Source organism: Bombina bombina, chromosome 2 (genome assembly GCF_027579735.1).
Source record: "Bombina bombina isolate aBomBom1 chromosome 2, aBomBom1.pri, whole genome shotgun sequence".
In the NCBI taxonomy this organism is placed as follows: Eukaryota; Metazoa; Chordata; class Amphibia; order Anura; family Bombinatoridae; genus Bombina; species Bombina bombina.
Genome location: NC_069500.1, coordinates 88,395,655 through 88,422,409, shown reverse-complemented (window position 1 = coordinate 88,422,409; position 26,755 = coordinate 88,395,655). Strand labels below are relative to the sequence as shown.

The window sequence follows — 26,755 nt, the reverse complement described above, 5'->3', positions numbered from 1 at the left end:
TAAGTTCTATTCTGATCTTCGGCGAAGGAGGGCTCCCAAATATCGGCCTGGCGATAAGGTTTGGGTTTCTTCACGTCATCTTCGCCTCAAGCAGCCTTCCACCAAATTGGGACCACGATATGTGGGTCCTTTCCGGATACAGGGTCAAGTATGTCCTACTGCTTACCGAATTGCTCTGCCCAAGACCCTCAAAGCCCATCCTGTATTCCACGTATCTCTTCTGAAACCTGTGTTATCTAAAAGGTATTCTAAACCTATGCTCAAACCTCCACCTCTTTTGATTCATGGACGACCTGAATTTGAGGTCAGTCACATCCTGGATTCCAAACTTCGTGGCAAGAGACTGTATTATCTCATTCATTGGAAAGGTTATCCTGTTACGGAACGATCCTGGGAACCTGCCCGGCAGGTGCGTGCCCCTGCCTTAATTAAGGCCTTTCACAAGTTTCACCCTACTAGGCCTGGTCCTGTCCCCCGGAGGGGTCCTTGAGGGGGGGGTGCTGTCATGATTCCTCCGTTCATCGCCGTCTCGCCGCGGCTCCCGGATCTCTTCTGGGTTCTTACGTCACGTTGCTAGGCAACGTGACGCATTCTCAAGACACCCCCTCTGACGTAACGGCCCTCTCTCAGCCTTTAAATCTCGGCGGGAGATTTACTCGGGGCCCGTTTGTTCTCTTTTGCCGGACCTTGTCTATGTGAGTACTAATCTTTTGGATCCTGACCCTATCCTTCCTGACTTAGTTTTGCCTGTACCTCAAATGCCGTTTTGGATATACTTGTCCCTAGCCTGTCTGTAGTCCTGTGCTATTTGTTTTAAAGTTTAACCTCTTGCCTACAAGTCTTTGTTTGCTGACAAACCTGCTTAAAAGTACATTATCATTTGTTTGCTGTCAAACCTGCTTAAAAGGACATTACCATTTGTTTGCTGTCAAACCTGCTTAAAAGGACATTATCATTTGTTTGCTGTCAAACCTGCTTAAAAGGACATTATCATTTGTTTGCTGACAAACCTGCTTACAAGGACATTAACATTTGTTTGCTGAAACCTGCTTAAAGGGACATTATCTTTGTTTGCTTTAATCCTGCTAAAAAAGGACATTATCATTTATTTACTGACAACCTGCTTAAAGGGACATTATCTTTGTTTGCTTTAATCCTGCTAAAAAGGACATTATCATTTGTTTGCTGACAAACCTGCTTAAAAGGACATTAACATTTGTTTGCTGACACCTGCTTAAAGGGACATTATCTTTGTTTGCTTTAATCCTGCTAAAAAAAGGACATTATCATTTATTTACTGACAACCTGCTTAAAGGGACTTTATCTTTGTTTGCTTTAATCCTGCTAAAAAGGACATTATCATTTGTTTGCTAACAACCTGCTTAAAGGGACATTCTTTGTTTGTTGCAAACCTGCAAGAAAGAAACATTATCATTTGTTCGCTGATAACCTGCTTAAAGGGACATAATCTTTGTTTGTTTCTATTTCCCTGAGAAAGGAACGCTATCTCCTGTAAATCAATTCAGTCCTCAAGAAGATATACTGAGTTACTAATTCTTTTGGGAAGGTCTTATATCCTGCTTATTTTGTTTCCTGAGTGGGTCACGTCCTGGATATTTCTCAGTGTGCCAGCGTGTGTTTTAAGATTCACGCTAGCAGTTGGGTTAAATCCTGGATTGACTAAATACGGCTGACAACAATGACTTACAAACTACAGCTCAACATTGCTTTGACATTTAAAATAATTTGCTTTAGAATTAGGGTTGCACCGATACCGATACTAGTATCGGTATCGGTGCCGATACCAAGTATTTGCATGAGTACTTTCACCAATACTAAAACTGATACCTTCCTTTCCTACCCATACGCGTTTTTCAAACTGCATTTTGCCATTTCATTTTAAGCTAGAGTGGAGACTTAACTAAAAATTGTTTACTTCTGTTCTGCCAATACAAATTGCTGTTACTTGTATTATTGTACGTCAGAGCAGTGCTCCAAAAGCTGCTACTTTACAGCTGGAAGCCTACCTGGGAGAGATCACTGTACCTCGTTCAGGCAAACCCCTGATGTACCGGGCAGTTAATAAACTGAGATTTAATGGCCCAAAAATATCTTTCTGACCCATGCAGTAGTGTGAAAAATGAAAGACTGTTCAGCTTAGCGGGAAACGTCCTTACTGATAGAAGAAACAGACTTATAGCTGAACATGCAGAGATGCTTCTGTTCCTTAAAGGATTACTTTCTGTTATAATTTTTAAGCTAAACAACTAACATATTAAAGTTAATAAACATTAATTAAAACCTACTGACCTATATTTTCTCCAAAACAAAGTTTCATAACGTTCTAAAAGTTATATCTTTTATTCGCCGATGATGTCACGTTATCCTGCCCACTATTTTCAGCACCGCATGTTCAAAATACTTAAACCAATAACTTTGTGTTTAATGCGCCATTTTGAAACCTAGGTATTATAAACAGATTGGTACAGAGCAAAGGATACCCACGGAGTGGGTTTGGAAAGCAATTAAATTTGCAGACAAGATTTCTGATATACGGTAGAGATATGTTAATGAAATGCTAATGATAAAAAGCGTATTTGGGGTAGTTAGTTAGTAACAGGCATAGAAAATATTTACTTACAGTGGCCCTTTAATAAGAACTTACCACTAACTATTGAAAAATTATTCTAATTGCTAGATTGCCTATTATACTGCTAGTTCTCATCTTGCACAATTATGCTCAAAACATACTGTACTCTGAGGAACATCCTTAGGGCTAGATTGGGAATAAAAAGCAGCCCTAGAAAAATATGAAGTCCAGTCCTATTTTCTGTTGAGTCAGTAGAATGCAAATGCCCCATTTTTCTCAAATTGGATTACGATACTCCTTCTCCAATATTATTTTCAGAATTAAATTATATTACATTGTATTAAGTACAACAGGCCCATTTATCAAGCTCCGTATGGAGCTTGAAGGGCCGTGTTTCTGGCGAGTCTTCAGACTCGCCAGAAACACAACTTATGAAGCAGCGGTCTAAAGGCCGCTGCTCCATAACCCTGTCTGCCTGCTCAGAGCAGGCGGACAGGAATCGCCGGACATCAACCCAATCGAATACGATCGGGTTGATTGACAGCTCCCTGCTGGCGGCCGATTGGCAGGGGGCGGCGTTGCACCAGCAGCTCTTGTGAGCTGCTGGTGCAAAGTTAAATGCGGAGAGCGTATTGCTCTCCGCATTTAGCGAGGTCTTGCGGACCTGATCCGCAGTGTGGATCAGGTCCGCAAGCCCTTTGATAAATGGGCCTGTAAATGTCAGATTGATGAGTTATACAGGCACCCTACAACCCAATTGCATCCAGTAATCACCCCTTTAAATTGTAGCTTTTCAGCCCCAGCTGCTGCAGATGTTATTTATTGTTGTTATTATTTATATATGTTATTGTAATTTTTTATTTATAAACATTTTCTGTGAACACATAAAACTGTTTTATTATTTCAAAATATCTTTTTTTTTATTTTATTTTTTATATTTTTATTGAGATGTTAAGGCGAAAACAGAAAGAATAAAAAACATGGTACAGGTAAATAAAGACTTGGTTTCAAAAGCATAGGGTAATCACTATACAATATACATATTAAATTTCACAATGTTCAAACAGTTAATCACCCAAATATACAAATATAAGATAACCTCAGGTTTTTGATTTAAGGAGAGTCCCCTTGAAATATAGTATACAGTCGTAAACAATGGCTTCCCTCTATGATAAATAGAGGCCTCTCTTGGACCTCCTGTAAAGATTTTAAAACTTAATAGGGAACAGTTAGGGGTGCAAAGGAAATAACTGAATGGGCCACTTTTGGACCCCAAATGCAAGCAGCTGGTTTGGGAAATAGTAAACTTTAAGCACATTTAATGACTATGGAAAGTGCTTAATTGAACCCATAAGAAGGAAACAACTATACTAATAACTATTGGTATACAAAACATATGGGCATGGATAATATAAGTAAAATAACAAAATAAGTGTAGGGGTGCTTGGGTTAGGGAGATGTCCTAAATATTCCAATCAAAGAACTAATTTGGTTAACGGCATAAGGAGTCATTTGCTATAATGGGTAAGGGATTCTTAAGGATACAGAGCTGTGGTAGAATAGGCAGCAGGTGCTGCTGTTACGGAGGCATTCAGGAGAAAGACTACGACCTAAGCATTAGAGAGCTCACAGTGAGGTTTTCTAATTAGTCCCGTAGCAAGTTATTATAATAGGGGGGCATATGGCTCAGTGCCGTGGCTAAGCATAGACGTGGCTTATAATCTATGAGTGCATTGACCCTGCAATTGCCCATCATCACTCCCAAAGAGCATGCACGCTCTGTAGGAGAACTTACTCGCAAGAGCATTACTGAGGCTGAGTGTAAAATCTTAACTCCTTTTTAAGCGGCTATCCCACAATGACCTAAATTGATATCTGCACGAACACATTAATGAACTAACAAGCTTTGTCAGTAAACTTGAAGGAGGTTATGCGGGCAGATTTAGGAGGATATTTGTCATATTAAGTCAATATAAGATGTCAAAGTAGGAGTTCCTGTGGGGCGGGTAATCGTAAGCAGGCTGTCTACTGTAGTGTCTACGGCTCCCACCTTTGTAAAAGTAAAATATCTAGCCGATTCCGGGTCGACCTCTCATGTCCAAAAGTCCCCGGTATCGTGTATAGTTTAACAGGCATGGACCTCCAGGGTCCCAGTTAGGCAGCACTGAGATCAACAGCAGATCTTGTTGTGTAACGAGCAAGGATATCATTTCCCCAGCTCTTGCCATAGGGCGATCCTGACAAAAAAGCCCACCAAACACTGCAGACATATTGTAATTCATTGCGGACTTCATGTCTGTATATCGTGACTGCTCTGTGTGTGCAGGAGCACTGTACTTCTTCGTCGGCATTAGTACCGCAGCCGATCTCCTCCAAGACAGACTCCCCTCTGTAGACAGATCCCAAAATATTGGGAATGAGCCAGTCCTCTCCACTTTTGTTTGGCCGGTCGGTGGTGAAGGTGCATAGGAGACCGGTGATTGTAGGGGGTAAACAGAAAGATCCGTAGGTCCCGCTGTAACAACGGGAGTGCTCAGGGAGACTTTGCAGTTGCTCTGAATCAGCTGGAGCGGTCCGGATTTCCACGCTGTGCTAGGTGGGCTCGGGGAACGCTGAGGCATATGTCGCTCTAGCTCCAAGATCTCCCCAGCTGGTTCTGTAGCCCTTTCTACAATGCCTGAGGCTGTTGTTTCCTCCGGGGGCATAAGTCCTCCTGACTCCAAGATCTGGCATAGCTGCCTCCCCAGGTCCTCAAAATGGTGCCGTATCAGATTCTGCATCTCCTTTTCCCATCTGTCCACCGCTGCCATAGCCATCTGGGTAGTAATCATCAGCGTTCCCTTTTCTGCTATAGGAACTTTTATGGTTCTTGCAATTGCAAAGATTGTTATCCAAATACTGGATATCGTAACCCCGGAGTACAGGGGGGGGGGGTTAATGTGCGGCAGCCCCAGACCCACACTTCACAATCCACACAGGGTTCATGTTTCTTATTTAGTAGTGCGTAGCTGTATAATGGCTTCTAGGCCTATGTGAAAGTCTGCAGCGTGGCTGACTCAAAGAGCATAGGCAAAACACAGTCCAATCTTCCGCTCTTAGAGTCTAACAAACCACAAGAACTTAATCCTGTTTGTGAGTTTAGGATAGCATCAGTTTGCTATAGGTAATTTGCCATAAATTTATAAAAACTCACAGAGCTTCAAGAGGACGCGTCCAGCCGCTTTGAGTGTAGGCTCCGCCCCCCTTCAAAATATCTTTTGAGATACAGTTCATAATTATAAAGAAGCGATCTTAAATCATTAGTCTGTATTGTGCTTGGTAAACTGTCATGACATAAAAAAAAAAGTATCGGTAATTGGTATCAGTGAGTATTTGAAAAAAGTATCGGTACTTGTACTCGGTCCTAAAAAAATGGTATAGGTGCAACCCTATTTAGAATATTACTGTGTATAAACTGTGTTAAAAACAGGACTGGGACCAAAAATAGGCCTATATTCAGGGACGGAAGCTATGGGATCACAATTATAGCATTTATATTTTCCACTAGCAAAAACAACTAGCTGACCCTGAAGGCTGTGTAATGCTTTTTTTTAACCAGCATCTCTGACATTTAAGAGGATAAAAAAAAAATCTCATAATCACCATTTGCACTAGCCCCAGGAACATACAGATATTATAAGGAAAGTCACCTTAGCAATAGTGATGTAATGAACTAATATTTATTTTTACAGTCAAATGTACAAACGCCCCCCCCCCTTTCACGATCACTAATCACTACAATAATGTTCACATCTCTGAATAAAACCCCCAAGCTGTATTTTGTACAGTTAAATAATATTACATGGCCTATACCATTTTTAAAAAAAAGTAAACTAAATCTGAACTATCCCCCACTCCTAAATCACCATTCGCCGGTGACACCCGGTACCTTTTCTCTGTTTGCTTCTCGGTCTCACATTTTTATCCTTTTGGGTTTTCATGTTCTAGTTCTACCCTCTATTCTTTCCCAAATCTCATATTGCCCGCTCACCAGCCTCCACACAGAGTCTTCTTTCCAGTTTCTAGGCGAGTGATGCTACTTCCGGTTCCAGCTGAGTTATCCAATCAGAAACTGACATTGTGAGCCCAAGTGTTCCTGGGAAACAACGTTACTTGTACTGGGAAAGTGACAGTTATTGTGTAGTGATGTCAGACATTTCTATTGGCTGGGTGACGTCACTATATTACCACTGTGTGCACTAAAAAAACATTACAAACCCTCACGTGTTATTGCAATTGTGTAGCTAGTTAGTGGGCTCATATTAACCCAGCTTGTTTGACTTGCACTGCAATATAGTGAGTCACTTTTCAACCATTGGTATATCCACGATCTGGAGTGAGCCAGCTGGTGGGCTCTGATCTATCCGCCTGCCTGACTTGCACTGCTACATAGTGCGCCGCTTTAGTGAGTACCATTCTGTAGAGTGATGTATTGACAACAATTGTTGTGATTTTCTGCACCATTGGAGCGCCTTTTTCTGTTTTTTTCATATTTGCAGTATCTCTACTTAGTTTCAAGAAGAGCTGATCCTGGTGTATCTCCTCAACCAACGATGGAAGCCTCTAGAGGGTGCCTTTGTCCTTAGGGACCATCTTTGATGGACTTTATTTGGTGATTCTCTGATTCATATGCCTGGCTTAGCAACTTAATAATATAGACTAGGGGCTACTGGTCACTAATACTCTACACACTAATGCTAAAATAATCCCACAGAATAAAATTAGGCTATAATCATATTTTTATTAAAATTACATGATAAATTAAAGGGATATGAAACCCAAATTTTTTCTTTCATGATTTAGATAGAACATACAATTTTAAACAACGTTCCAATTTTCTTCTATTATCTAAATTGCTTCATTCTTTAGATATCCTTTGTTGAAAAAATGTCAATGTACATTGGGAGCCAATCACACAAGGCATCTATGTGAAGCCACCAATCAGCGGCTACTAAACCTATTTAGATAAGCTTTTCAACAAAGGATATCAAGAGCTTAAAGCAAATTAGATAATAGAAGTACATTGGAAAGTTGTTTAAAATTGGATGCTCTTTCTAAATCGTGAAAGATTTTTTTTTGGGTTTCATATCCCTTTAACTACTTTTAATGAATTGCACATAATGGGATAGTCAACACCAACATTGGTGTTGTTTAATGAGATAGATAACGCCTTTACTACCCATTCCTCAGCTTTGCATAACCAATATTGTTATATTAATATACTTTATAAATAATACATTAGCACCCTCAGACAGAGAGTACTGTAATCAGACAGGTAATATGTATATTACATAATACAGCTTATACATGTAACCTAAAGGTAGTTTTATATCATGTTTATATACAGCACCCTCAGACATACAGTACAGTACTGTAATCAGACAGGTAATATGTATATGTTATATAATACAGCTTATACATGTAACCTAAATGTAGTTTTATATCATGTTTATACACAGCACCCTCAGACAGACAGTACTGCAATCAGACAGGTAATATGTATATGTTATATAATACAGCTTATACATGTAACCTAGCGGTAGTTTTATATCATGTTTATACACAGCACCCTCAGACAGAGAGTACTGTAATCAGACAGGTAATATTTATATGTTATATAATACAGCTTATACATGTAACCTAAAGGTAGTTTTATATCATGTTTATACACAGCACCCTCAGACAGACAGTACAGTACAGTAATCAGACAGGTAATATTTATATGTTATATAATACAGCTTATACATGTAACCTAAAGGTAGTTTTATATCATGTTTATACACAGCACCCTCAGACAGTACAGTACAGTACTGTAATTAGACAGGTAATATTTAATAATACATAATACAGCTTATACATGTAACCTAGCGGTAGTTTTATATCATGCTTATACATAGCACCCTCAGGCAGACAGTACAGTACTGTAATCAGACAGTAATATTTATATGTTATATAATACAGCTTATACATGTAACCTAAAGGTAGTTTTATATCATATTTATACACAGCACCCTCAGACAAACAGTACAGTACTGTAATCAGACACGTAATATTTATATATTATATAATACAGCTTATACATGTAACCTAAAGGTAGTTTTATATCATATTTATACACAGCACCCTCAGACAAACAGTACAGTACTGTAATCAGACAGGTAATATTTATATGTTATATAATACAGCTTATATTTGTAACCTAAAGGTAGTTTTATATCATGTTTATACACAGCACCCTCAGACAGTACAGTACAGTACTGTAATCAGACAGGTAATATTTATATGTTATATAATACAGCTTATACATGTAACCTAAAGGTAGTTTTATATCATGTTTATACATAGCACCCTCAGACAGACAGTAATGTAATCAGACAGGTAATATATATATATATATATGTTACATAATACAGCTTATATATGTAACATAAAGGTAGTTTTATATCATGTTTATACACAGCACCTTCAGACAGACAGTACAGTACTGTAATCAAACAGGTAATATAAATATGTTACATAATACAGCTTATACATGTAACCTAAAGGTAGTTTTATATCATGCTTATACACAAGACCTTCAGACAGACAGTACTGTAATCAGACAGGTAATATTTATATGTCAGTATACAGCTTATATATGTAACCTAAGGTAGTTTTATATCATGCTTATAAACAACACCCTCAGACAGACAGTACAGTACAGTAATTAGACAGGTAATATTTATATTACATAATACAGCTTATACATGTAACCTAAAGGTAGTTTTATATCATGTTTATAGACAGCACCCTCAGACAGACAGTACAGTACTGTAATCAGACAGGTAATATTTATATGTTATATAATACAGCTTATATATGTAACCTAAAGGTAGTTTTATATCATGTTTATAGACAGCACCCTCAGACAGACAGTACAGTACTGTAATCAGACAGGTAATATTTATATGTTATATAATACAGCTTATATATGTAACCTAAAGCTAGTTTTATATCATGTTTATACACAGCACCCTCAGACAGACAGTACAGTACAGTAATCAGAGTGGTAATATTTATATGTTGTATAATACAGCTTATACATGTAACCTAAAGGTAGTTTTATATCATGTTTATACACAGCACCCTCAGGTATACAGTAAAGTACTGTAATCAGACAGGTAATATGTATATGTTATATAATACAGCTTATACATGTAACCTAAATGTAGTTTTATATGATGTTTATACACAGCACCCTCAGACAGAAAGTACTGTAATCAGACAGGTAATATTTATATGTTATATAATACAGCTTATACATGTAACCTAAAGGTAGTTTTATATCATGTTTATTCACAGCACCCTCAGACACACAGTACAGTACTGTAATCAGACAGGTAATATTTATATGTTATATAATACAGCTTATACATGTAGGTAGTTTTATATCATGTTTATACATAGCACCCTCAGACAGACAGTACAGTACAGTAATAAGACTGGTAATTAGTGATGTCGCAAACAGTTCTGCCGCAAATAGTTTGCAGCGAACATAGCATGTTCGCGTTCGCAGCGGACAGCGAACATATGCGATGTTCGATCCGCCCCCTATTCGTCATCATTGAGTAAACTTTGACCCTGTAGCTCACAGTAACAAGACACATTCCAGCCAATCAGCAGCAGACACTCCCTCCCAGACCCTCCCACCTCCTGGACAGCATCCATTTTAGATTCATTCGGAGCCTGCATTCTTAGTGAGAGGAGGGACAGTGTAGCTGCTGCTGATTTAATAGGGAAATCGATAGCTAGGCTAGTGTATTCAGTGTCCACTACAGTCCTGAAGGACTCATCTGATCTCTGCTGTAAGGACAGCACCCCAAAAAGCCCTTTTTAGGGCTAGAACATCAGTCTGCTTTTTTTCTCTCCCTGTGTAATCTAATTGCAGCCTGCCTGTTCGCCGTTCGCGAAAGCAAAATTTTAGGTTCGCAACATCACTACTGGTAATATTTATATTACATAATACAGCTTATACATGTAACCTAAAGGTACTTTTATATCATGTTTATTATAACATTTAAACCTCTAAATTTCTGCCTGTTTTTAAGCCAGTGCATGGCACTGTACTAATTGGCTAAAATGCAAATTACTAGTTAATAAATAAATAGCCATGTGATCAGGGGGCTGTCAAAAGAGGATTAGATACAAGGTAATCACAGAGGTAAAAACTATATTAATATAACCGTGGTGGTTATGCAAAACTGGGGAATGGGTAATAAAGGAATAATCTATCTTTTTAAACAATAAACATTTGGCGTAGACAGTCTAATTGTATATATTACTCACATTTAGGGATGAGCAATTCATAATTTATTTATTAAACGATTGCTGAAAATGGCCATGATCTGCGACATACGGAAAACACAGACATTTGTATGTTGCACTTGTGTACAAATATATCCAGTGTCAAAAAAGAGCTGAATGTCTCAGACTGTATTCATTTAGTAAAGTATTGATGAATTGCACATCCCTACTTCAAGTTTTAAAACATTGGTAAAAAGGTAGAGAAAACAATGACTTGTGCCTTCTTTCTGCACAACAGTGCTGACCGCCATAAGAGACCCTTGGGGGACTGCATGTAACCAATACTTACAAGCCACCCTATAACAGTATGTCACACTGTTTGTGGTTTTATTCCAGATCACACTACGGATATGTAAAATCACACTATAAAATGGAGAATCATATTTTGCTAATCTCTTCCTGTGTGATTTCACAGGTTCAGAAATCTGCAACAAGTTATCTTTTTCATATCTAGTGTAAAAATACTATCGCCTAGATTTAGAGTTTTGTCGGTAACGACCCGCGTAGCTAAAGCATGCTTTTTTTCCCCCGCACCTTTTAAATACCGCTGGTATTTAGAGTTCACAGAATGGCTGCGTTAGGCTCCAAAAAGGAGTGTAGAGCATAATTTACCGCCACTGCAACTCTCGATACCAGCGGTGCTTACGGACGCGGCCAGCTTCAAAAACGTGCTCGTGCACGATTCCCCCATAGAAAACAATGGGGCAGTTTGAGCTGAAAAAAACCCAACACCTGCAAAAAGCAGCGTTAAGCTCCTAACGCAGCCTCATTGTTTCCTATGGGGAAACACTTCCTAAGTCTGCACCTAACACTCTAACATGTACCCCGAGTCTAAACACCCCTAGCATTACACTTATTAACCCCTAATCTGCTGCCCTCGCTATCGCTGACCCCTGCATATTTTTTTTAACCCCTAATCTGCCGCTCCGTAAACCGCCGCAACCTACATTATACCTATATACCCCTAATCTGCTGCCCCTAACACCGCCGACCCCTATATTATATTTATTAACCCCTAATCTGCCGCCCCCAACGTCGCCTCCACCTACCTACAATAATTAACCCCTAATCTGCCGACCGGACCTCACCGCTACTATAATAAATGTATTAACCCCTAAAGCTAAGTCTAACCCTAACACTAATACCCCCCTAAATTAAATATAATTTAAATCTAACTAAATAAATTAACTCTTATTAAATAAATTATTCCTATTTAAAGCTAAATACTTACCTGTAAAATAAACCCTAATATAGCTACAATATAAATAATAATTATATTGTAGCTATTTTAGGATTAATATTTATTTTACAGGCAACTTTGTAATTATTTTAACCAGGTACAATAGCTATTAAATAGTTAATAACTATTTAATAGTTACCTAGTTAAAATAATTACAAAATTACCTGTAAAATAAATCCTAACCTAAGTTACAATTAAACCTAACACTACACTATCAATAAATTAATTAAATAAAATACCTACAATTACATACAATTAAACCTAACACTACACTATCAATAAATAAATTAATTAAATACAATACCTACAAATAAATACAATGAAATAAACTAACTAAAGTACAAAAATAAAAAAGAACTAAGTTACAAAAAATAAAAAAATATTTACAAACATTAGAAATATATTACAACAATTTTAAACTAATTACACCTACTCTAAGCCCCCTAATAAAATAACAAAGACCCCCAAAATAAAAAAATGCCCTACCCTATTCTAAAATTAAAATAGAAAAGCTCTTTTACCTTACCAGCCCTGAAAAGGGCCCTTTGCGGGGCATGCCCCAAAGAATTCAGCTCTTTTGCCTGTAAAAAAAAAAACATACAATACCCCCCCCAACATTACAACCCACCACCCACATACCCCTAATCTAACCCAAACCCCCCTTAAATAAACCTAACACTAAGCCCCTGAAGATCTTCCTACATTGTCTTCACCACACCGGGTTCACCGATTGGTCCAGAAGAGCCTCCGATGTCTTGATCCAAGCCCAAGCGGGGGGCTGAAGATGTCCATGATCCGGCTGAAGTCTTCATCCAAGCGGGCGCTGAAGAGGTCCATGATCAGGCTGAAGTCTTCTATCAAGCAGCATCTTCAATCTTCTTTCTTCCGGATCCATGTTCATCCCGCCGACGCGGAACATCCATCTTCACCGACGACTTCCCGACGAATGACGGTTCCTTTAAGGGACGTCATCCAAGATGGCGTCCTTCGAATTCCGATTGGCTGATAGGATTCTATCAGCCAATCTGAATTAAGGTAGGAAAATTCTGATTGGCTGATGGAATCAGATTCACGTTCAATCCGATTGGCTGATCCAATCAGCCAATCAGATTGAGCTCGCATTGTATTGGCTGATCGGAACAGCCACCAATCAGAATTCGAGGGACACCATCTTGGATGGCTTCCCTTAAATGAACCTTCATTCGTCGTCTAGTCGTCGGAAGAAGAGGATGGATCCGCGCTGGAGGTCTTCAAGATGGAGCCGTTTGTCATCGGATGGAAGAACATAGAAGATGCGGCTTGGATGAAGATGTTTGCCGGTCCGGATCTACTCTTCTGCCCGAAGATGGAATTCTTCAGCCGCCGCTTGGATCAAGACTTCAGCCGGAGGATGGACGTCACTCTTCAGCCCCCACTTGGGCTTGGATCAAGACTTCGGAGGCTCTTCTGGACCGATCGGGACCCGGTGTGGTGAAGACAAGGTAGGGAGATCTTCAGGGGCTTAGTGTTAGGTTTATTTAAGGGGGGTTTGGGTTAGATTAGGGGTATGTGGGTGGTGGGTTGTAATGTTGGGGGTGGGTATTGTATGTTTTTTTTTTACAGGCAAAAGAGCTGAATTATTTGGTAAGGTAAAAGAGCTTTTCTATTTTAATTTTAGAATAGGGTAGGGCATTTTTTTATTTTGGGGGGCTTTGTTATTTTATTAGGGGGCTTAGAGTAGGTGTAATTAGCTTAAAATTGTTGTAATATTTTTCTAATGTTTGTAAATATTTTTTTATTTTTTGTAACTTAGTTCTTTTTTATTTTTTGTACTTTAGTTAGTTTATTTCATTGTATTTATTTGTAGGTATTTTATTTAATTAATTTATTGATAGTGTAGTGTTAGGTTTAATCGTAGGTAATTGTAGGTATTTTATTTAATTAATATAATGATAGTGTAGTGTTAGGTTTAATTGTAACTTAGGTTAGGATTTATTTTACAGGTAATTTTGTAATTATTTTAACTAGGTAGCTATTAAATAGTTATTATCTATTTAATAGCTATTGTACCTGGTTAAAATAATTACAAAGTTGCCTGTAAAATAAATATTAATCCTAAAATAGCTACAATATAATTATAATTTATATTGTAGCTATATTAGGGTTTATTTTACAGGTAAGTATTTAGCTTTAAATAGGAATAATTTATTTAATAAGAGTTAATTTATTTCGTTAGATTTAAATTATATTTAACTTAGGGGGGTGTTAGGGTTAGGGTTATACTTAGCTTTAGGGGTTAATAAATTTATTAGAGTAGCGGTGAGGTCCGGTCGGCAGATTAGGGGTTAATACTTGAAGTTAGGTGTTGGCGATGTTAGGGAGGGCAGATTAGGGGTTAATACTATTTATTATAGGGTTATTGAGGCGGGAGTGAGGCGGATTAGGGGTTAATACATTTATTATAATGGCGGTGAGGTCCGGTCGGCAGATTAGGGGTTAATAATTGTAGGTAGGTGGAGGCGACGTTGGGGGCGGCAGATTAGGGGTTAATAAATATAATATAGGGGTCGGCGGTGTTAGGGGCAGCAGATTAGGGGTACATAGGGATAATGTAACTGGCGGCGGTGTGCGGTCGGCAGATTAGGGGTTAAAAAAATTTAATAGAGTGGCGCGATGTGGGGGGCCTCGGTTTAGGGGTACATAGGTAGTTTATGGGTGTTAGTGTACTTTAGAGCACAGTAGTTAAGAGCTTTATGAACCGGCGTTAGCCCAGAAAGCTCTTAACTCCTGGCTTTTTGCTGCGACTGGAGTTTTGTCGTTAGATTTCTAACGCTCACTTCAGCCAAGACTCTAAATACCAGCGTTAGAAAGATCGCATTGAAAAGATAAGATACGCAAATGGCGTAAGGGGATCTGCGGTATGGAAAAGTCGCGGCTGGAAAGTGAGCGTTAGACCCTTACCTACACAACTCTAAATACCAGTGGTAGCCCAAAACCAGCGTTAGGAGCCTCTAACGCTGGTTTTGATGGCTAACGCCAAACTCTAAATCTAGGCCTAAGTTTCTCTTATAAATAACTGTACTAAAAACTAGATTTCACAAAATGTATTCAGAGTCAATGGGGCATATTTATTAATGTGTGACCGGACATAATACTTAGTAACGTATCATGTCCGCCGCACATCGATAAATGCCGACAGCATACGCTGTCAGCATTTATCATTGCACCAGCAGTTCTTGTGAACTGCTCGTGCAATGCCGCCCCCTGCAGATGGGGGTGTCAATCAACTCGATCGTATTCGATCGGGTTGATTTCTGTCCGCTGCCTCAGAGGAGGCGGACAAGTTATGGGCAGCGGTCTTTACAGAGCTTGATAAATATGCCCCTATATATGGAGATTAAAGGGACACAAAACCCACATTTTTTTTCTTTCATGATTCAGACAGAACATGCAATTTTAACTAACTTTCCAATTTACTCCTATTATACATTTTTCTTTGTTCTCTTGCTATCTTTATCTGAAAAAGCAGGAATATAAGCATAGGAGACCAGCACATTTTTGGTTCAGTACCTGGGTAGTGCTTGCCGATTGGTAACTACATTTAGCCACCAATCAGCATGTACTATTCAGGTTCTGAACCAAAAATGGGCTGGCTCCTATGCTTATATTCCTGCTTTTTCAAATAAAGATAGCAAGTGAACAAAGAAAAATTGATAATAGGAGTAAATTAGAATGTTGCTTAAAATTGCATGTGCTATCTGAATCATGAAAAAAAAAATGTGGGTTATGTGTTATATGTAAGTTATAGTGATATAAACCCCCAACAAAATTTGACAGAGCATACAATTTTAAAAAGTTTCCAATTTACTTCTATTATCAAATTTGTTTCATTTTCATGTTATTCTTTGTTGAAGAGACACCTAGGTGTCTCGAGCACTACATGGCAGGAAATAGTGCTATGATCTATGCTCCTGCAAATGGATAACATTTTAGCAAAACTGCTGCCATATAGTGCTTCTGACAAATGCATTCTCTTGAGCTTATGTCTCTGCTTTTCAACAAAAGATACCAAGAGAACAAAACTAAATGGGGTAATAGAGGCAAATTAGAAATTCTATCTGAATAATGAAAAGACAAAATTGGAGTTTCATGACCCTTTAAATAACATTATAAGTTGTGAAATAATACTTACGTATTATCTGAAATTGGAAGGCCCGTGTGACCCTTAAACAGACATGAAAACTAAATATTTCATTTTGTGATTCAGATAGAGAATACACTTTTAAAAATCTTTCTAATTTGCTTCTATTATCAAATTTCCCTCATTCTCGTGACATTCTTTGTTGAAGGAGCAGCACTGCAATACTGGGAGCTAGCTGAACACCCAAAGTCAAAATTGTTCTAGCACTCAAGCGTATGGGAGTATACACGTTGCAAGTCACCTATGGGCTACTGTCCTAAGCCCAAATACCATGTAATTAAACAAACTCAGGTGACAGAAAATCAGTTTCTTATTTATTCATACAAGGAGACAAACAGGTGACGTTTCGGGACAATATCCCTTACTCATGCCATGTCTTGCAAACATTAATTACACACTTATGTACCTTAAAACCACCAGGTGGCGCTAACGGACACTTTAACTATTTTCTTTTAACCCCTTGAATACATACTCATATGTTTAGGGTAATCAACAATATAGGTCAGGAAATAGCAAAATCAAAAAATGATACCATATCATTATCTGTGACATATGATATTGTCTCTAAGAATAATCTGATACTATCTATAAAAAAACTGATAAATCCCAATCTTTGTTTAACCCTTTAGGTTCTAGCGTTCCTAAATCATAAATCCAATATGATTCCTTTTGCTTTAACAGCAACTCCCTATCCCCTCCTCTATGGGGTTGAATAATGTGATCAATGATTTGAAACTTAAGCTGGCTGATAGAATGACCATGACTTAAAAAATGACTGGCTAATGGGGCTTTAAGATTACCAGTATGGATGTTGCTTTTATGCTCAATAATACGGTCCTTGCAACTTCTAGTTGATTTCCCAATATATACCCGCCCACATGGACATTTAACCATGTAGTTAATATATGTGGTTAAGCAGGTATAAAACCCTTTAATATAATAAAGCTAGCTGAATACATCAGGTGAGCCAATGAAAAGAGGCATATATGTTCAGCCACTAAGTCTAGATAATAGAAGTAAATTGGAAAGTTGTTTATAATTGCATGATCTGAATTATGAAAGAAAAAAAAATGAGTTAATGAGTTTCATGACCCATTTTATGCTGTAGTTTGGGCTACCTTGATATACACTAATAATACCATTTATACAGTCAAGAAAACATCACATATACAAAAGATTTACTGGAAACTCTAAACTGAAATTTCAGCCATGCAACAAAATGTTGTCCAGCATGCTATGCCCTGAAATGATCTTAAAAAGCAAAGGATATATAAAACATAAAAGAAAATAGGGCTATGATCATAAAATGATACAGTTGCCTTTCATGGGTATAAGGACACAGCTAGTGATATCCCAAATGGTGAATTTATGTGCATATGTCATTCAACAACTATTGTAACTTGCAATAGTCAGACAGACAAACAGAAGACAGACAGATTAGATAGATACATTTATTAGGAAGTATTGAAGAAAAAAAGAATCAAATTTAAAGGGATACTAAACCCAAATTTTGTCTTCCAGGATTTGGATAGAGCATGTATTTTTAAGCAACTTTCTAATTTACTCCTATTATCAAATTTTCTTTGTTCTCTTTGTATTGTTATTGGAAAAAGCAAGAATGTAAGCTTAGCAGCCGGCCCATTTTTGGTTTAGCACCCTGGGTAGCGCTTGCTGATTGGTGGCTAATTTTGTACAATGTAAGTGGTCAAATCCTGTCACTTCTGGAAGTTCTGCTGTACACAATTTAGCTAAACTTGGTGGCGCCATGGAAATCAACATAGCATTCCATCAAGATTGTTAATTTTGGCCCTAATCACTTGACCGTTAAGATGTGGGTGAGTTTATTCACTGATTTAAATCTTGCTGAGTGACACAGTGTTATTCTAAAGAAGGGGATAAAACGAAACATCAAATAATTTTGATTTGTGAGTCTCTCTCTCTCTCTATCTATATATATATATATACACAGGTAGCCCTCAGTTTACGCCGGGGTTAGGTTCCAGAAGGAATGGTTGTAAATCGAAACTGTTGTAAATTGAAACCCAGTTTATAATGTAAGTCAATGGGAAGTGAGGGAGATAGGTTCCAGGCCCCTCTCAAAATTGTCATAAGTAACACCTAATACATTATTTTTAAAGCTTTGAAATGAAGGCTTTAAATGCTAAACAGCATTATAAACCTAATAAAATAATCACACAACACAGAATATATAATTAAACTAAGTTAAATGAACAAAAACATTTGCTAAACAGCATTATAAACCTAATAAAATAATCACACAACACAGACTTCACTTGCATTTTTCTGCAAACAGTTCTTTCTATGCATTCCAATCTGGACTGATTTATAGACAGGAAGATCTTGTTCCTTTGAAATCTGCTCGATAACTCAGGTCTGGTTAAACTGATTAATTTCAGCTTGCTTGGCTTTGCTGCAACACAAGCGGACAGCTCCACCTACTGGGTATTTTAATAAATGCACTGCTTCTCAATGCTTTTCAATAGCAGTCACATGACTGGAAAAAAAGGTTGTTATTCTGAAACGGTGTAAATTGAACCGTTGTAAAACGAGGGCCACTTGTATATATATATATATATATATATATATATATATATATATATATATATACACACATATACACTATTTTATTGGGGAGTTACACACTTAACTTTACTTCCAAAAAACAGAGAGAAACTAGTGAGGACACGATAGTGTCCCCTACAAAAAGCCAGGGATTTCAGCACTCCAAAAAAAAATATATATATAATAATTTAGTCAATGACGCAATATGAATAGTTTATATATAATTTATTAAAGTCAGGTGATCTCTGCTCCGGTGCAAATCAAACAACGGCTGGGTCCCCTAAGCGAAGACCACACACACAATAAGTATCAATAAAATGTATTACTATGTGCAAATAAATAGATACATTTTATCAATCAGCAATGTGTAAACTAAATAAATAGAAAAAGCTGGCCAGCTCACTAAAAGTTAACTCGATACAAGCAAGGTCCTTATAAAGCTAAAGTGGTTAATAAGCAACACCCCTACCAGTGGGTAGCCCTGTATGCCCACAGGAATCTGCTACCATGGATAACAATGGGGATCCATACAAAGTAACTCACCACACAGTAATAGATTTAAATGGCAACACCTCTCTCAGAGGATAACCCAATCGAAATTGGAAATCTGTTATCTTGAGAAATTATTCCTGAGGATCTATGCCAATTAACTATATAACACTGTATTGTATAGCAATATAAAGGAATATTGAAAATCAATACATGCTTGACAATTTACACACTAAGTTCAATAAACAACTCCCCAACCAGAGGGTAGCACCAATATGTCAAAAAGGTAACTGCTACCATAGTAGTTTATAGGGATCTATGTTTATATGACACTAAGTGCGTAATAACAGCCATATTAGGAACCACATAATCATAGCAAACAAAATAAGTTAAGTTTTGTGCAATATGTTGCTATGTAATTGAAAGACATTTCAGTTCCACTCCGGCATTATTGAAACTGCAGTGCGTAGTGTTCATTACAACTCGTTATCCCCAGAAGGTACATTCCTTTTTCAAGTGTCTAGACTCGTAAGTCCGTTTATACGTTACAATAACTTGTTAGTATTGGGAATCCTCCTCCTTTGAGTGCCTTTTAAAGTTGTTTAATCCGGAGACAGAACCTGCTTTCTTCTGTGGCTGTTAGGCTTTGTTTGCAGCGTGCATCGAGTAAACTCAGGACCCGGTTCTCAGCTGTGAAAATTGACGTCACACGCCAACGGCCGTTTCACCCCCCACGTGACCAAGCGTCATTGGGGCTTCCTCAAGTCGTATCAATCTATATATATATACAGGGAGTGCAGAATTATTAGGCAAATGAGTATTTTGACCACATCATCCTCTTTATGCATGTTGTCTTACTCCAAGCTGTATAGGCTCGAAAGCCTACTACCAATTAAGCATATTAGGTGATGTGCATCTCTGTAATGAGAAGGGGTGTGGTCTAATGACATCAACACCCTATATCAGGTGTGCATAATTATTAGGCAACTTCCTTTCCTTTGGCAAAATGGGTCAAAAGAAGGACTTGACAGGCTCAGAAAAGTCAAAAATAGTGAGATATATTGCAGAGGGATGCAGCACTCTTAAAATTGCAAAGCTTCTGAAGCGTGATCATTGAACAATCAAGCGTTTCATTCAAAATAGTCAACAGGGTCGCAAGAAGCGTGTGGAAAAACCAAGGCGCAAAATAACTGCCCATGAACTGAAAAAAGTCAAGCGTGCAGCTGCCAAGATGCCACTTGCCACCAGTTTGGCTATATTTCAGAGCTGCAACATCACTGGAGTGCCCAAAAGCACAAGGTGTGCAATACTCAGAGACATGGCAAAGGTAAGAAAGGCTGAAAGACGACCACCACTGAACAAGACACACAAGCTGAAACGTCAAGACTGGGCCAAGAAATATCTCAAGACTGATTTTTCTAAGGTTTTATGGACTGATGAAATGAGAGTGAGTCTTGATGAGCCAGATGGATGGGCCTGTGGCTGGATTGGTAAAGGGCAGAGAGCTCCAGTCCGACTCAGACGCCAGCAAGGTGGAGGTGGAGTACTGGTTTGGGCTGGTATCATCAAAGATGAGCTTGTGGGGCCTTTTCGGGTTGAGGATGGAGTCAAGCTCAACTCCCAGTCCTACTGCCAGTTTCTGGAAGACACCTTCTTCAAGCAGTGGTACAGGAAGAAGTCTGCATCCTTCAAGAAAAACATGATTTTCATGCAGGACAATGCTCCATCACACGCGTCCAAGTACTCCACAGCGTGGCTGGCAAGAAAGGGTATAAAAGAAGAAAATCTAATGACATGGCCTCCTTGTTCACCTGATCTGAACCCCATTGAGAACCTGTGGTCCATCATCAAATGTGAGATTTACAAGGAGGGAAAACAGTACACCTCTCTGAACAGTGTCTGGGAGGCTGTGGTTGCTGCTGCACGCAATGTTGATGGTGAACAGATCAAAACACTGACAGAATCCATGGATGGCAGGCTTTTGAGTGTCCTTGCAAAGAAAGGTGGCTATATTGGTCACTGATTTGTTTTTGAATGTCAGAAATGTATATTTGTGAATGTTGAGATGTTATATTGGTTTCACTGGTAAAAATAAATAATTGAAATGGGTATATATTTGTTTTTTGTTAAGTTGCCTAATAATTATGCACAGTAATAGTCACCTGCACACACAGATATCCCCCTAAAATAGCTATAACTAAAAACAAACTAAAAACTACTTCCAAAACTATTCAGCTTTGATATTAATGAGTTTTTTGGGTTCATTGAGAACATGGTTGTTGTTCAATAATAAAATTAATCCTTTAAAAATACAACTTGCCTAATAATTCTGCACTCCCTGTATATATATATATATATATATATATATATATATATATATATATATATATATATATATATATATATATATATATATATATATATATATATATATATATAGATGCAATGATGAATAAGCACTCACTGGACTTTAGCCATCTGTGTAAACAAATAATTTTTATTGTGACGTTTCGGGACACCAAACAGTCCCTTCCTCTGACAAACAACAATACAAAAGTGGCGAAGATTTAAAGGTGAATAGAACCCTCCCCTAATAATTGATCCAATCAGTGCACAAGTAGTGAAAAGACAGGAGAATCAAACCCCCTGATAGGATAATACTAAAAAGAGAAACAACCAGATAGGCTGAAGCCAAAGTGTAAAAAGTGCAGCGTGAAATAAAGTGTATAAAAGATTATAAAAGATTATCCCCTTGGACCGCAAAGGTATACTGACATAAAACTTCAATCCTAAACTTATACTCATAAGCCCAATATTCAGTTTCATGTGAGGAAGGCACAATCTCTCCCTACGAATTTCCACCAATCAAACCTCAGAGTGCCACACACACCCTTCTACAAGCCAATCAAGTGGAGACAAACGCAGGTCTAACATAAACACAGCCCCACTGTGAAAGCCTTAACGTAACGAAGGAGGCTAGAGTGACCAGCGCTATACGATCAACACTAGAATCTAATAGTCTCATTGGAGGAGGTCCAGGTCTCCTAAGTTGTCTAACAAAAATCTCCCTAATAAATCTTAATCTTAAGTACCGCACACTGCACCAGCGGTCACGGACCCATACACACTCCCCACCAACAGAAATAATTCCTCCCCTCTTTAAGGGGAAATATAGGTAGCAGCCGTGTGGATTCTGTTCACCCACAAAAAACTGATCGGAGCATTATGTACTAAGAATCGGTAAGTAAACAATGATAAACAAGCCAACTAACCATCTACCAATAACCGCAGGCTATTGTCAGAGGTACCACCCAGTTGTCAATCTGAGCTAATGGTGGAGCAGAATCAGGTTAGTGCGGTCCGCCCCCATGGGCAATGCTCCTCCTATGTGTGAAGATAGCCGCACAATTTTTATCTATGTGAAGCACATGAACTAAGGCCCTCTAGTGGTGAAAAACTGTCAAAATGCTTTTAGATTAGAGGCGGCCTTCAAGGTCTAAGAAATTAGCATATGAACCTCCTAGGTTTAGCTTTCAACTATGAATACCAAGAGAACAAAGCAAAATTGGTAATAAAAGTAAATTGGAAAGTTGTTTAAAATGGCATGCTCTATTTAAATCATGAAAGTTTTTTACTTGGCATTCCCTTTAAATAACAATTACATGGCAGAGTGGGCTGCATTGTATTGCTACATAATATGCTGCATCCATCTTAGGAAAGGTTAAAGGGACACTAAAGTCAAAATTAAACATAATTCAGACAGAGCATTCAATTTTAAACACCATTCCAATTAACTTCTATTATCTAATCTGCTTCATTTTTTTAAAATCCTTTGTTGAGAAACATAACTAGGTAAGCTCAGGAGCAGCAATACACTACTGGGAGCTAGCTGCTGATTGGTGGCTGCATATATATATATAACTCTTAAATGTTCATATAATAGACCACCAGCACTATTAACAGTCTAGCAGGGAACCACCGTGAGCTACTGCCAAACTCACATAGTGCCATAGCATATAAAAATCCCTTTATTACTTCATCATGGGGATCCAAAGACAAAACACAACGTTTTGGGGGCGTTCCCCTTAATTATGTGACAACAATTGCACCTTCTTTGCCATGTTTTATAGCCCAATTAATTAAACGATTCACATAAAAGTATAACATCTTCTATTACCACTAGGTGGCAGCAGAATAATCAAAATCTCAAAAGAAAATAATTCAAATTATATACAATTTAAAAACAATGTTACAAAGCATCATATTTTAAATGCAACACACAGTTAAGACTGGACTCATATACTTAAAACAAAACAAATTATCCACAAAAATTACAATATCCTTTTGTACATTGATATTATTAATAAAAAAACTGACCAATATATCTCCCTATTCATGGCTTTCGGTTCCATGGTGTCTAATCGGAAAAATCCAAAACATCCAACACTAGTAGTCCAACACTAATAGTAACTGCCTATAACCTCCATGTCTAGGGGAGTTAACTTTTCAATAACCTGAATACGAAGTTGACTTATTTGATGACCTTCCTCTAGAAAGTGTGCAGCTACGGGGGGCCAAAGTAACCTTACAACGAATATAGCACTTGTGTTTATTTATACAATCTCTTACCGGTCTTGTGGTCTCCCCCATGTTGTCACATGATTAAGGGGAACTCCCCGAAATGTTGTGTTTTGTCTTTGGATCCCCATGATGAAGGAATAAAGGGATTTGTATATGCAAAGGGACTACCTCTTTTGATTTATGCTATATAAAATGATTGTCATTGGATCACCATATGTGTTCAGCTAGCTCCCAGTAGTGCATTGCTTCAACAAAGAATACCAAGAGAATTAAGCAAACTTAAAGGGACATTGTACATTGCATAAATGTTTTGTAGATGATCCATATATATAGCCCACACAGCTTTTTTTAAATTATCTAGTTTTGTTTATTTTTAAATAACATTGTGCTGATTTTCATACTCCTAACCAAGCCCCAAAGCTGGCTCCTGTTTGTGTAAAGATCCTTTTCATATGAAGAGGAGGGGGGGGGGGGGGAGAGTGTCTGCTCTTTTTGCTTTCCAGCCCATTTCACTGGGTGTCCCAGCCTAACATTTTCAACAGTGCTAAACTGGGAGCTTCTAAGTAAGTTTTTTTGACTGGATTTTTAGTAGCTGTGCATATTCTTCTTTATAGTAGTGTCTATTAAATGCAGTTATATGAAAATTGGTGTATACCGTCCCTTTAATAACAGAAGTAAATTGGACAGTTGTTTAACATCACATGCTCTATCTGAATCATAAAAAACATGCCCCTTTAACAATAAAAGTTGAAATGTTCAAGAATACATTTATAGTATTATTTTCAATTATTTTTAATAGTATTTGTTGTTCAATAACATTATTTATTGTTTGAAATTATAATTTATTTGCAAAGTTTCAGTATAATTATTGAGCGAGCCAATTCTCTGTAGGTGCACGGAGTACGGGCAACATATTCTACAAATGCCCAGAAACTTGAAAACGTACTAAAAATTTTTTTTGCAAATACCAATCTTAAAATATTAAATGTCTCTTTGAGAAATTAACATTTACATAACTCAACCTTCTGTCTGTTTGTAGCCAGTTTAACAATGACTAAAATAAAGTATAACTTGCAAAGGTTTTATTATTCTATCATAGCACAGAACCTGGTCTCCATTTTAACAGCAATTTCCCAGAATGCCTCATTGTAACCACCCCAATAAGAAATAAATCATAAAATATAGCAAGCAGCTGTAACTATTAAAGGGATAGGAAACCTATTTTTTTTGTGATAAGTTGTTAAAAAATATATTCTCTACCTGAAACATTTTGAGTTTCCTATCACTAAGCATATGTGTAACAATCTCTGTAGATCATAAACTTTATCTAATGATTATCTAGTGATATATGAGGATTATTACACCAAGACTTGTTCCTCTACAGCACACAATCACATTAACTAGGTCATTACTTGAGAATCACTGCCCTTTTTATTGCCTAGACTTGACAGGTCTGGCAGTTACACACACACATGATTGCTAGATGCAGAGTTTAGCTAAATCAGTGAATATATTTTGTTACTTTTTGTTATGATAGTTATGGAAAAATGCCTCCCAAAACTACTGGAATAAGCTTAAAGGGACATGAAACCCAAACGTTTCATTCATGATTCAGATAGCAAATACAATTTTAAACAACTTTCCAATTTACTTCTATTATTTAATTTGCTTCCTTCTCTTGTTATCATTTGCTGAAAGGTTTATCTAGGCAAGCTCAGGAGCAGCAAAGAACCTAGGTTCTAGCTGTTGATTGGTGGCTGCATATATATACCGATTGGGATTAGCTCACCCATGTGTTCAGTTAGAAACCATTAGTGCATTGCTGCTACTTCAACAAATGATACCAAGAGAATGAAACAAATTTGATAATAGAAGTAAATTAGAAAGTTGTTTAAAATTATATTCTCTATCTGAATCGTGAAAGAAAAAATTGGGGTTTTATGTCCATTTAAATAGAATGTATTATACTTGAAAGTGGTGGAAACAAGACTGACTAGCAGTTTATTACCAGTCAGTCACTAATGTAATCTTGGATGCAATTTCACAATAGATTTAAAATAGAACAAAAAAAGTCAGTGTAAAGCTGTTCACTGAATAGAATTTCAGGAGCAATTGTCTCAGTGACACAACTTGCTCAAAACTTAAAAAAAAAATCTCAGAATATAGACACATAAGGAAACAGCATTCTAGTCTATACTTGTCTTACCTTAATTTAAACCGTCTGTCGTTTGCCACAAGCTCAGCCAGTCTTCTCCATCCTCTGTTACTTGTCTGGTCTAATATTTCACTCACTTTCTGAAGAATTGGCTCTTGTAAAAAATTAATATTAAGTGAGTTGAATTGCTGAAAGTCCGACATCTCTGCAGACGGGCAGGTAATGCATTTCCTTCTGTTCTTCCTGCTTGGCTGGTGTTTTACATAAGGGTAAAGGTTCTCTGCTGACACCTCCTGGATATAAATTCTCTTTCGTTTGAAGCACAAGATAAAACAACTGAAAGTGAAACTGGTTGTAATGTTTCACAACCAGACTGTTGTTGTCATCTCTGTAAACACCACACCAAGTTTATGTACATTATTAAACACCACACCAACTGGTTTATGTACATTATTATCACTACATGTAAAAAATAAAGATCCTGAAGAATATTTTTTTAAAGAAACATTACAATTAAAGCTATAGGTCTGAAACAAGTCTCAACCGTTAGTTCAA

At 37.5% G+C, this 26,755-nt stretch overlaps 1 protein-coding gene across 2 annotated transcripts in view; it reads right to left on the bottom strand.

Moving 5' to 3' along the window:
* The window catches only part of MALT1 (MALT1 paracaspase), a 259,374-nt gene extending 232,905 nt beyond the window's left edge, over positions 1-26,469 (bottom strand). For both annotated transcript variants that reach the window (XM_053701166.1, XM_053701168.1), the window contains exon 1: positions 26,252-26,469. In XM_053701166.1, coding sequence (XP_053557141.1) covers positions 26,252-26,403 — 152 coding nt within the window. In that variant the 5' untranslated portion in view covers positions 26,404-26,469. The remainder of the gene's footprint in view (positions 1-26,251) is intronic.
* Positions 26,470-26,755: the final 286 nt, after the last annotated feature.